Here is a 12,066-nt window from a genome sequence, read left to right as displayed (position 1 = left end):
ACCTCACAGAAGGGGCTTCTGGGAAAAGCGCTCGTCGGTGGAGCCTGTGGCGGTGAGAGCTCCCGGGTGCCCTTGAAGAAAAAAGAAGATTCCGGCGAAGGCACGGGCCTTCATAATGTCGTCTCAGCGTTCCATACCCTGGCCCGGGACCTCCCCTCAACGCTGACCGCCTCCACGTCGACTGCTAATAACACCGGCTGTCTATCGCAGTCGCTAAATGCAAATCGGCAGTATTTTTGTCCGGTTGTGGAGCCGATATGTGGAAATCTAGAAAGACTTAGTCCAATTTCTCGTTTGACCCTTCTGAGGGTGTGCTCTTTACCTCTGCCCTGCACGTAGCATCGATCCGTCTTTCTCAAAGACAGGGAAACGGCTCAAATTGGCTTCCAGGCAAGATTGGATTGGAGGGGGTTTTTAGGATTTTGGACTTTTCCTGTACCTTTTTCCGTTTGGAAAAAAAGGATATAGACCAGACAGACTCACATGAGGTCATGCGCTGAAGCGGACAAAGTGTGTCAGGGAGGAGGAAAAAGGATGGACAGAGAGCGGGGGATGGAGACATGGTGAGGTGAGAGGAGGAGGAAGGGGAGGAGAGGGATGGCGAGAGTGGTTGGATTTTCCTGTACCCAGCATTCTTACCTCTGATTGGTGTACCACCTGGTGAGGTCATTTGAATGCAAATAAGATCGGAGAGAAGCATTAGTACAGAGACGAGAGAGAGGAGGAGGAGCGACAGAAAAAAAGAGCTAGGAAGAGAAGGAGAAGAGAAGTTGAAAAATTACCCCCCCCCCCCCCTTAAATGTCACTCACATTCCCTCATCTCTTGGGTGCCTGTGTTTTGCACATAGCTATATCTGCTGGACTTGGCTATCAGCCACTTAAGTCCACAGAGTCGGGCCCCTCCAGACCGACCTTTGCGCACCTGGCTATTGACAGCGTGACCTCTCGTTCACCCTCGGAAGAGCCCGGGTCGGGCTTCCGCCTGGGGCGTCCGGAGACGCCGACGCGCGTGTGGTCTCTCCGGCTTCCTGCCGTAAAGGAAAGGCGGAAGAGCGCGCCACGCCGGGGGTGAAACTGATGCAACGCTGAGAAACCTGTGATCTGGGATAGGCTGATTGGGTTGTTGTTTTCCGGGGGTAACGTGAGTTGGGACTCGCACAGTATGAACGTGTGCTATCGTCTCACGTGAAGGGGCCGGTGGTCTCTATAAGTACGTATGTGCGTGTCGACGGACCTCGCAAAGGCTAATGTTTGTCGAAGCCCAAGTGCCCCGTCTGCTAACGATCCATTTGAGGTAGGCGGATATTCGGAGTCAGGAGGCCATTTGGGCATATCAAAGACGTATGCCTCAAACGGTGGAGGACGGCGGTTCCCATGCCGATCCAGGAGATCGACATAAACAACCAACCGTCGGCCACTCTGGGGTTTTTTTTTTTAGGGGGGGGGGGGGGGTGGTGAAGGGGGAAGGGGGAGGAGGTGGAGTTGAGAGTCAAGAGACCCCTCCCCCTGGTCGCTGTGTGTGGCCTCGGTTGAGGGTGTTGGGGCGTGAGGGACATCAGCAGCTTCCAAGGGCCAGGGCCTGGCCTGGTTCACACTGAGGCCTGCCAGCGGCTGGAGGGGGGGGGTGGTGGGGGGGGGGCTACCCACATGACTGAAGGACACGTGTCGCCTGGAGAAGGGCGGTGTGTGTGTTCAGCATGATGCGGGGTCGAGGGCTATAGGCCGTGGCAGATTTCAGTGTGGCGGGTTCATTGTGAAAAATAATAGGGGTTTTATTATGTTTTCACAATGGCTGGAACAGGTATTGAAATGTCCTTTCTATTTATTTATTTTTACAGAGGAATACATTAAGGTAAAAGCATTACGGTAAAGTTAAGTCAAAATGTAAACAATGTTACCTCAATAACCTGACATAATGATGAATTATGTACTAGAATGATCTACACAGACATATCACCGGTACTAACATGTTCTGGTTAACCAAGTCATATTTCATTGGGGTTTTAAGTGGAACTGAGAGGACTCCGTGTGTGAGAAAGGGACTGTTTGGCACGCAGCGCATGGCCCCGCTACTCCAGCAGTGTTTGTCACCGAGCGCTAGGCTTTCGCTTTGTCCTCACATACTAATCCTCTCCTCTCCCACTTCCGCTATCAGATCCCAGGACAGGTCGGGGGCTGTTTGCCTCTGTGTGTAAACAGAGAACTGATCGATGAGGAGGCGGCTGAATCCTTGGTTTTTGGACAAGCTTCGCCATAATTACTGGGAGACAATGACATGTTTTCGAGAGCGCTCTGTAGCCCTGTCAAACCTAAAGGACGGGTGGCTGCCATCTTTGATTTGCGAGGAGACCGTTTAAAGGTGTCAAGTTGAAAGATAGGGGCCATTAGCGTCCCTCGATGGGTCGAGGGGTCCCATCATAAGGTCCTATCATGAGGGCTCTTAATCGCGCTTCCGCATAATTGATTGCGTCCAATCGAATCAAACGGGGCAAAAGCGCAGACAGTCCGACCACCAATCGGCGGCGGCCTGTCTCTCGTCGACTCACGACAGAGGGGACGGGCCCCCTCCGCGCTCCGCGCTGGCGGGGGGCCGCGTGCTGCCCGTGAACGACATTGAACCAAATTGTCGGCGCTGTCATGTTCCCAATACATAGGCCGTGTCTGTCCTCACCTGCTGGCCCCCAGGTGTAGCATGGTGGGGGGGGGGGACGAGCTTCAAAGCCCCCAGATATTCCCGCAGCCTGTCCCCCCCCCCCTTCTCCTCTCACCCTCTCTTCCAAGATGACAGGAGCAGAGGAGAAAATCGGAGGGAATATGCCTCCATGGCTATGCTGCAACGCCAAGGGAAGGGAAGGCGAGGGGGAGGGGGTGACAGAAAATGTAGGCCAGGAAGGCTTTTAAAGGCCGACTCGACGCTTCCCCAACGGCGTCTTTCCCGGAGTGAGAGGAGGGAGACAAGAGAAGGACGCTCTGTGGAACGAGGTCGGGCTGTGTGCCGTGCTAAGTGGCCTTAGTGGTGCCTGGGCACCAAACGCTTCTCTCCAAGCTCTGCTGGGCCCTGCCTCGCTTGACTGCTTCCTCTGCTAAGAGGAATCAGCCCGCAGCTGACACTTTAGCGCGGCACCGCGGGCACAGTCCTATTCCCAAACAGGTGCCACCCGTGGTCATTACCTCAATGGAGGAGCTGGAATTCGTGTCGAAAACATTTATTCGAATCTTGAAGGGCTGTCTGTGCGTTGATACTTTGCATTTTGAGAGGATGCATCCTATTTAACATATCACGCTGCAGTCAGTCGACAAATGCCCCAACAGATTTCCGGGCCAATTTCATCGAAATATCCAAACTTGTGTACAGAGGCACATGGAAATAGGATTGCGTGTGTGTTGGTGCGTGCGTGCGAGGACTCGTTACCTGAGCGGAGCTGCTTGATTCGGCCGTTGCTGCTGTTTATATCTACAGGCAGGAAGTCTTTGAACCAGGAGATCTCGGGGTCGGGGTTCCCGCTCGCTGCACACAGCATGGTAGCCGTCCGGGTCCTCTCCACCACCTTCAGCTGGGGCCCCATGTCGATGGTAGGGAAACCATGAGGAATCTGGTCCTCTGGGAAAAGACAGAGAGGGGGAGGAAAGCAGGTTTGAACAGTTCTCCTCAGACACAGTCGAGAGACAAACTGGAGCTGCAGTCATCCGTTGAATGCATTCGCCCCGAGGGCCTCTGTAATGCCTCCCATCTTGATAGGACAGACCACCCTGGGACCCTGGTATTCCCCTGGTCCTCCTCCCCCCACAACCTTCAGCCTGTGAGGTGGTTCTTCCTTTTAAACGCCGTGAAATCCAGTCCGAATGTAAATATCGCCCGGGCCCCCAACCCCGTCGCGTGGCTAATCCCGGCGCGGAGTTTCCCGTCACGGAGGAGGCAGCGAGAGACGCAATTTCGCTCCCGCTGAAATTCCATTCCGACGGAGTCGCTCTCCAGCCCCGCGCGCCGATAATCCGGGAGGCTAAGTGCGGTCAAATGGCGGAGCCCTGCCAAATCATGGATGAAACATCATCAAATCGCGCCCTGAAAATCTCATTCCATGCCTTTCTCCACCTGTCCTCCCAACACGTGGAAAAAGAAACCCCCTTTCGTCTCGAGGAACTCGGCAAAGAAAGCTCCCAGAGATCTATCGAACACTGTGTACAAGACGTGAGACGAGAAATTGCCGGGATCCAACACAAATATGTTGTTGTTGACGAAACCAATCACTCCAATGAGAGAGTACAAGGCTAAACACCGTGTCACACATGACTACAGCCAAGTCCGAGGGACGAGCCACAGCAAGCTGGACCCTCGCTAGCTCAGTGGCACCGGCAGAGAAATCTCGTAGGCGGTAGACTTTATTGACGCATCAGGCGTCATGACCCCGTCACCCCATGACCCCATGACACTGTAAACGGGGCCAAGAGAGTAGGAGACAAATCATCGCTTACGATAGTGGTGTCTATCTGAACCGGACAACGGTCAATGGGAAAAAACGGTGGAAATTACAGTTTTTACCGTTAAAAAACGGTAATTCCCACCGTGGATAATTTCACATTACCAAAAGTCCCCAAGAACTGCAAGGGCATTTGCCTACTATAATAATGAGTATAACACAGTCAATTATAGTAATAATAGGAGCTGTAGTAATGATTAGACTACAGCTACTATTATTCCGTTTTTTACAAGCCGAAACCAGCTGGTAGAGTAAAACATTCCGACCCAAAGATCCTTATTGTCAGCAGGCCCGTCTCCCAAAATACCATGGGCACCCTGTTAAAGGGACAATGACGCAAACCTCTGGCTGGCACCAAAAAAACGTGCAGCGAGTCAAGGGGAAGCCCTCTAATGAAGAGCTTAGAGCGCAGCGTGACGAGGATGGAGGCTCCAGTGGAGGGAAGGGACAATGAACACAGGGGATTCAGAGGTGAGGCAGGAGGGCTGGCTGGCTGGCTGGCTAGCTGGCTAACTGGCTGGCTAGCTGGCTAACTGGCTGGCTAGCCTGCTGTAGGAAAGACCTCTCGGTGTAGGGCTACTCCCTAGGCTCCTACAGAGACAGGGTCGGCTCCAAGGGGATGCTATGCCCCCCCCGCCCCCCCCCCCCCCACGTTTCTAGATGAGAGCTATATACAAAATGGCCCCTTGTGGAAACCAAATGCCAACCCTCCCCCCACCCCCCCTCCGGTTCATTCTGTAGCCGCGCCGGTACAGAGCCAGGACCAGCTTGTTCAGCCCGCTTCATGCGCTGATGTTGACGCTAACAGTGGAGGTTCTCCAAAGCGAGGCACGCCAGTCTGCAGCCCTCGCCGCAAAGACGGCTTGAAAAACATCCGTTGAGAACGTTTGCACCACACGATAGTCTGGGGGGGGGGGGGGGTATTCCAGAAAAGAGGTTGTGAGACATTCCCGGGTAAGTTAACTCCCCAGCTGACACCCAGCGTTGTAGCAACATTGCCAGTAGGTTGCTGCAACATTGTGAACCAGCTGGTGGGTTAACTTACCCGGTAATGTTGCATAACCTGCTTTCTGGAATACCCCCCAGCTTGCCAATAGTTTACCAGGGTAACATTGTTTATAACCCTTACATCCATCTACTGTTTGCACGTGTTTGACAATATGTACTGCATGAGAACGTGCATACCTGTAACTATGTATTCCCGTTCCTCTGCTAGGAATATTTACGTGCCGTGCTTGCAACCTTGTGCGCGGTATCTACTGCTCATTATAGTACAAAGAGGAGTTGAATACAAAGACTCGGTGCAAAAGATCGCTTGAGTGAAGAAGGCAGAATGTTTTGTTTCTTTTAAAAAGTCCTTTGTTCATCTGATTTGTGATTCATCTGATTACGGGCGGGAAAAAAGGCAATTTCTGTATTTGGAAAATAGAAGGAAGAAAGAGACGAGTGGAGGGGGGGTAATAGCTATCTCGCTGTAATTCCATAGCCTCTGTCTGGTCTCGTATGACACGACCACGCCTAACAACGACAGGGATTGCATGCGTTGCGTTCCCCGCGACAAGAGCAGAATGGCGGTGACACATGCGCCTCGACACTCGATACGCGTCAGTGGAATGTTCACACTACAGCCTGGCGGACTGCATTACCTGGCTCGTCAGAGATGGGGCGGAGGGGGGAAGGGGGGGGGGGGGAGGGGACACCCCACCTAATCCTAGGGCACCTCGGAGGAATTCCTAACGTGGGTGTCGAAGCCACCCCCCCCGCCTCTTCCTCCCCCCCCCCCCCCCCCCAGCTTGTCTAATCTCCGCACACACAGAGAGAGCCGCCACTGTGAAGGCCTGTCTGTCTCGCCCCGCGCTCGACGTTCCGGGGGCCGATGGCATGCGGATGAGCGCGGGGCACCCGGCCAGCCCCCTGTCACTCTCCCGGCCCCCCCGTCACTCACCCAGCCCCGGCTCTTCATCAAGCACAGGGGAGAGAGAGGGGGAGGGGGGAGGAGGGGGGGGGACGGTACATTCTTGAACGGCGGCACTGCCTCCAATCAGAGGCCGGTGTGTCTCTGCTCCCATACCGCAGAGAGAGAGAGAGAGAGAGAGAGAGAGAGAGAGAGACAGAAAGAGAACTAGAGAAAGAGAGTGAGAGAGAACTAGAGAAAGAGAGTGAGAGAGAGAACTAGAGAGAGAGAGAGAGAGAGAGAGAGAGAGAGAGAGAGAGAGAGAGAGAACTAGAGAGAGAGAGAACTAGAGAGAGAGAGACAGAGAGAGAGAGAGAGACAGAAAGAGAACTAGAGAAAGAGAGTGAAAGAGAAACAGAGAGAGAACTAGACAAAGAGAGTGAGAGACAGAGAGAGAGAACTAGAGAGAGAGAGAGAGAGAGAGAGAGAGAGAGAGAGAGAGAGAGAGAGAGAGAGACAGAGAGAGACAGAGAGAGAGAGACTGAGAGAGAGACTAGAAAAAAAGGGAGTGAGAGAGAGAGACAGAGAGAGAACTAGAGAGAGAGAGAGAACTAGAGAGAGAGAGAGAGAGCGAGAACGAGAGAGAGAGATAGAACGAGAGAGAGAGCGAGAGAGAGCCTTCTCGTCCTCACGCCACAACATGCAGCCTCACAGGGCAATCATCACCCGCTAACTGGGGGGGGGGGGGGGGGGGGGGGGAAGGTACAAGGTACAAACAGCAGCCAAAAAACATGAACAACAAGACTGGATCGCTGTGAGTGTTAGTTAAACCCTACGAGTGCCAACAAACTAACTGTGGGCTGACTTTCCAGAACTTTCTGAACTCCAAGTAAAGCTCTCTGTCCCAATACACTAGACACGGGCTCAGATCCGACTTTGAATGTAAAACCCAGTTAATGCCGCGATATCTAAACAGATTAGATGACTAATCTGAACACACTCAAACCCCTAACCCGGATTCGGAAGAAGAAGAAAAAAACCTTGAGCTAATCTCGTTCTCGCCCTGGCCGCTGTGGCCTCGTCACGCCCACAGCGATCTTTCCAGCGCGAGTGAGGTGCGTTTGACCTTGGCGGCGATGGCGGACGGCTGGCAGTTGGAGAGGCGGGGGGGGGGGGGAGGAGGTGGGGGGCGTGTTGAGAGCCCCCCCCCCCCCCCCTCCACACTGGGGCTATTGTTCTCCTGCTCGGGCCATGACGAGGTGTTTGGCTCCCGTTGCCAGGCCGAGCATTCCTTCGGGGGGGGGGAGAGCGACAACAGCTTCGTGAGAGCGCAGGGAAACCCGATCGGCCCCCAGATGAGGACAGACGGAGGGCGGGGGGGGAGGAGAGGGGGGGAGAGAGGGGGAGAGGGCGAGGAGTGGTGCGACCGGTGTGAAAGCGAGCCCGTGGAAACGCACGTCTCTCTCCGGGTAAGGCACCGCCAATCGGAGGTTCAGAGATCCGGAGGGGTTCTGCGACTGATTCTCGACCATGGCAGAGCGTGTGCATCTCTGTCTCTCCCCAGCATAATTCCCATTAAGCTGGGTACGTGCTGTACCCAGGCTAAGAGGGAGGCAATGGGGGGAGGGTCCATGGACCTGGTGGCCCTTGAGAGCAGTGAGGGAGGTGGTTCTCTCCTGGTTTCCTCGGTCCTCCAGGGACCTCGTCTGGGACCTGACATGCAGGCAGCCAGTGGCGCTGGGGAGGATCAGTTACGGGGCAGGGTTTTCCCAGAGAAATCTTTGGCTGGGAGGGCATATTTGAGACATGAAACGACGCTGGTGTAGGTGACTGGAAAGTTTTAGACCCGAACAACACTATCCCGTTACAGTTGCGTCGCTTTGCATTCTGGGATTTTTTGGGGAGCGCATGAGAGTAAGTCGATTGTAAACAGGTACTTGGATATAACAGCTGAGAAAGACTACTCGGTTTGTAAGACAAAAAACGGAATAACGTTGAAGGTAACCAATAATGGATGGAGGGGTGAAATGAATGAGTTGAAAAGAATGTGATGCCCGAGGAAAAAAAGGCGGCCATTAGACTTGCTGCCTTCGCATTTGCCATGGCAGGTGTTTGGGGACAGGTCCCATCTGCCCACTTATCTGGAGAGCTGCTGGAGTCGGGCCACTCGGAGTGGTGCCACCACTGCTGGCACCAGAGCCTTACCACTGCTTCAGCCCCGGGGCCTGCGCCCGCTTCCGTTAACGCCCTCCAGTACCTGAGCAGGCGGGGGGAGGGGGGGGGGGCATGGCCTCGAAAACAGCCCTTCCTCTCATTTTGTAGAGCCCCTTCAACCAATCTCCCTTCCCCATCCCCCTCCCCGCCAGGCACCCCCGTCTTCAGTCCACTTTAATCAACAGGACGGCGACAGCCACCACTACCACCCCCGCCATCCCGCCTCAACCTCCATCTCAGGGGAATGACGTGGTCTTAATGAGATCTTCCATCCCGGCAAATTCAATTAAAAGCGCCACGGTTGGCCCCTCCGTGTCAGACAAGGGAGGGGGGGGGAGGAGCAGAGGGTGGTGGTCTGGAGGTGGGGGGGAGCAGAGGGTGGTGGTCTGGAGGTGGTGGGGGAGCAGAGGGTGGTGGTCTGGAGGTGGTGGGGAGCAGAGGGTGGTGGTCTGGAGGTGGTGGGGGAGCAGAGGGTGGTGGTCTGGAGGTGGTGGGGGAGCAGAGGGTGGTGGTCTGGAGGTGGTGGGGGAGCAGAGGGTGGTGGTCTGGAGGTGGTGGGGAGCAGAGGGTGGTGGTCTGGAGGTGGTGGGGGGCAGAGGGTGGTGGTCTGGAGGTGGTGGGGGGGGGAGCAGAGGGTGGTGGTCTGGAGGTGGTGGGGGGGGGAGCAGAGGGTGGTGGTCTGGAGGTGGGGGGAGCAGAGGGTGGTGGTCTGGAGGTGGGGGGAGCAGAGGGTGGTGGTCTGGAGGTGGGGGGAGCAGAGGGTGGTGGTCTGGAGGTGGTGGGGGGGGAGCAGAGGGTGGTGGTCTGGAGGTGGGGGGAGCAGAGGGTGGTGGTCTGGAGGTGGGGGGAGCAGAGGGTGGTGGTCTGGAGGTGGGGGGAGCAGAGGGTGGTGGTCTGGAGGTGGGGGGAGCAGAGGGTGGTGGTCTGGAGGTGGGGGGAGCAGAGGGTGGTGGTCTGGAGGTGGGGGGGGAGCAGAGGGTGGTGGTCTGGAGGTGGGGGGAGCAGAGGGTGGTGGTCTGGAGGTGGGGGGAGCAGAGGGTGGTGGTCTGGAGGTGGGGGGAGCAGAGGGTGGTGGTCTGGAGGTGGTGGGGGGAGCAGAGGGCCGTGCGAGAGGAGCCAAGGTAGATCGTCGCCCCCTGACCTTCACTTGCCATCCCCCCCCCCCCCCCCCCGCCAACGTCAAGGGTAATGAATTTGCCGAAATCGTATTTGCATTGCAAATTCCTCCCTCTCGCCGCGTCTTCACATGCGCCCTGCACACACACACACACGTCGCATACGCTCGCACCTACTGTAAAGCGACGCATCTCCTAACCCGCCTCTAATAGCTGCTGTTTGAACCAGAGTCTTTGAAGACGCCTCCCCGGTGGTTTACGTAAGTCGGCAGAGTTTACACGTGGGCTACGACTCGACACAGCCGCAGCGCATCTGTACGATTGCGATTAAGCGGGGAGCGCAGCATGCATACTCTGTGTGCGATGGTGACTCCACGGCTTCACTATTCATGAGGCATCCCTGCGCTGGCATGCGAAACAAAGTCGCCCAAAGGGAGTGAAGGTCTCCTGGTTTTGGTGGCGGGCGGCTCCTCGTATTTTGCTAGAGATGGAATCAGCCGGACACGATGACACTGACGATCAAAAGAGAAGGTTCCGGAAAAAAAAAAGGCAAAAGTTTCCGCAGAGAGCTCGGAGACTCATTTGAAAGTGAAAACATAGAGGAGGTACATAATAAATACTTCTCAATGTCACGAGAAGGCAGGTCGGGAAACGTGGAGGGGGAATGTGTAAATAAGCTGCTATTATGAAAGGCAGATTCTGACGGCTTTAATTGCTTCTTTATCGGGCCTCTACATCCAGCCGGTTTGTTTGTGTGTGGTGTGTGGGTTCTGTAACAGCGTGAATGTCTGCTGTGTGTGTGTGTGTATCTGCATCTATGCGTACGTGTGTGTGTGTGTGTGTACTAAGAGAGCCACAGCCTGGAAGGCCTGTGTTGGATCTGTCTGGGGAGAGATAAACAGCAGACGAAGATGGCAGATAACTGAGGCTGAAATCTCCACACTGCAGAAGCCTCCGGAACCTGCCAGCCCTCTGCTAAATATGTCCCCTGAAAGGACACACGCTAAAGGCTGGGGAAGGAGGGCCCAAATCCTCGATACCCACAAAGCACGGCTCCATCGATTGAAGGCGCGTCCGTGGCAGTGATTGACCGGAAAACGCAAAGACACAAACGCAAGCGCGCTTTTCGGCGGCTCTTCGCGAGGCGTACTTGTTATCGCAGGGAACGCGGAGAAAAAAAAGCGGGGCCTCACGCGCGGTCCCGTTCCGTCGCGTGTGCGATTCAAGAACACGTGCATCTTTGATGACCGTGCGAGCGCACCGCGTCAGTCCCGGGGGGGGGTTCGCGTGTGCGCGTGTGCACGCCCGTGTGTGACCGTGTGACGAGTCGGACATCACCCTCGGTCCTTTTCCAGTCCAACTCCCGGTGCAGTGTATCACAATTACAGTCCCTGAGTAGGCAGGCAGGTGGAGCCGACAGGCAGACTGGGAGCCAGGCAGGAGGGCGGGCCGGTCCAGAGAAGCGTCTGTATTGTAATCGGCCCGGGCGCTTTGACGAGAGAGGAGGATCCGTCCTCTTTAGAAAGCATTATGCGTCCGCCCGCCCGCGCCGCCATCCATCATTCCCCCGGCGAGGGTCGCAGACAGGTCCCGAGGGGAACACTTCCTTGGCACCACAGGACGGCTCCACGCCGTCAGGTGGACCGCAACCGCCCTGACGAAGAGGCGCCCGGCAGACCCAGAGCCCCCCTGGAATGGGACACCCCCCCTCCCAACACACACCCCAACAGGTCCGCAGCCTCCATCACCCGTCAGCCAGCCGTCTGGGTCTCCAGACCCCCAGGACGAGGGAGAAACTGGGAGACACGGTGAGGCAGACGAGACAGGAGGAGCCACAGACATCGGCATCAATACAACCGCCGTCCAATCGATCAGGCCGCGTGTCCAGCCTGCTGTCTGAGCCAATCACGAGAGAGGACGGGCCCCTGGCAGTTCCCGTAGGGGTTTAATCATGACCAAGTCGACAGGCCATACCGCTGTGTCCAAACACCAAAAGCCTGCCAACGCTGCTGCGCACACACACACACACACGCTACAGCAATACATCATAGGCTATTGACAGGCTACGCCGGGCTTGCTGAGGAAAAACTCAAGTCTGGTTGATACTGCAGATGTTGCTGGAACGGCAACGAGACATAGTGAGACTCTAAGGTAGCATAGGAACGGGGCCCGTGTGTGTGCGTGTGTGTGTGCGTGTGCGTGCGTGGGTGTGTGTGTGTGCGCGTGTGGACGGCAGGGCCGCGTCTGTTAGGCGGGCGGAGGGGGGGTGGGAGGGGTTGTGATGGATGGTAATAATTACACGGGACGGTCGCATGCACGTTGCGAGCAGAGGGGGCGGGGGGGCGCTCCTCATGGGGTATTACAA

The 12,066-nt window shown here is 56.0% G+C and overlaps 1 protein-coding gene across 1 annotated transcript in view; it reads right to left on the bottom strand.

Annotated features, from left to right (window-relative positions):
- Positions 1-12,066, bottom strand: part of ptprfa (protein tyrosine phosphatase receptor type Fa) — a 144,172-nt gene that overhangs the window by 68,022 nt on the left and 64,084 nt on the right. Inside the window, exon 5 of the mRNA XM_084692649.1 lies at positions 3,413-3,601. Coding sequence (XP_084548775.1) covers positions 3,413-3,601 — 189 coding nt within the window. The remainder of the gene's footprint in view (positions 1-3,412; positions 3,602-12,066) is intronic.

The sequence above is a fragment of the Hypomesus nipponensis genome, chromosome 26, assembly GCF_054491055.1.
Source record: "Hypomesus nipponensis isolate SF chromosome 26, ASM5449105v1, whole genome shotgun sequence".
NCBI classification, from domain to species: Eukaryota; Metazoa; Chordata; class Actinopteri; order Osmeriformes; family Osmeridae; genus Hypomesus; species Hypomesus nipponensis.
This window is presented reverse-complemented; position numbering and strand designations above follow the sequence as displayed.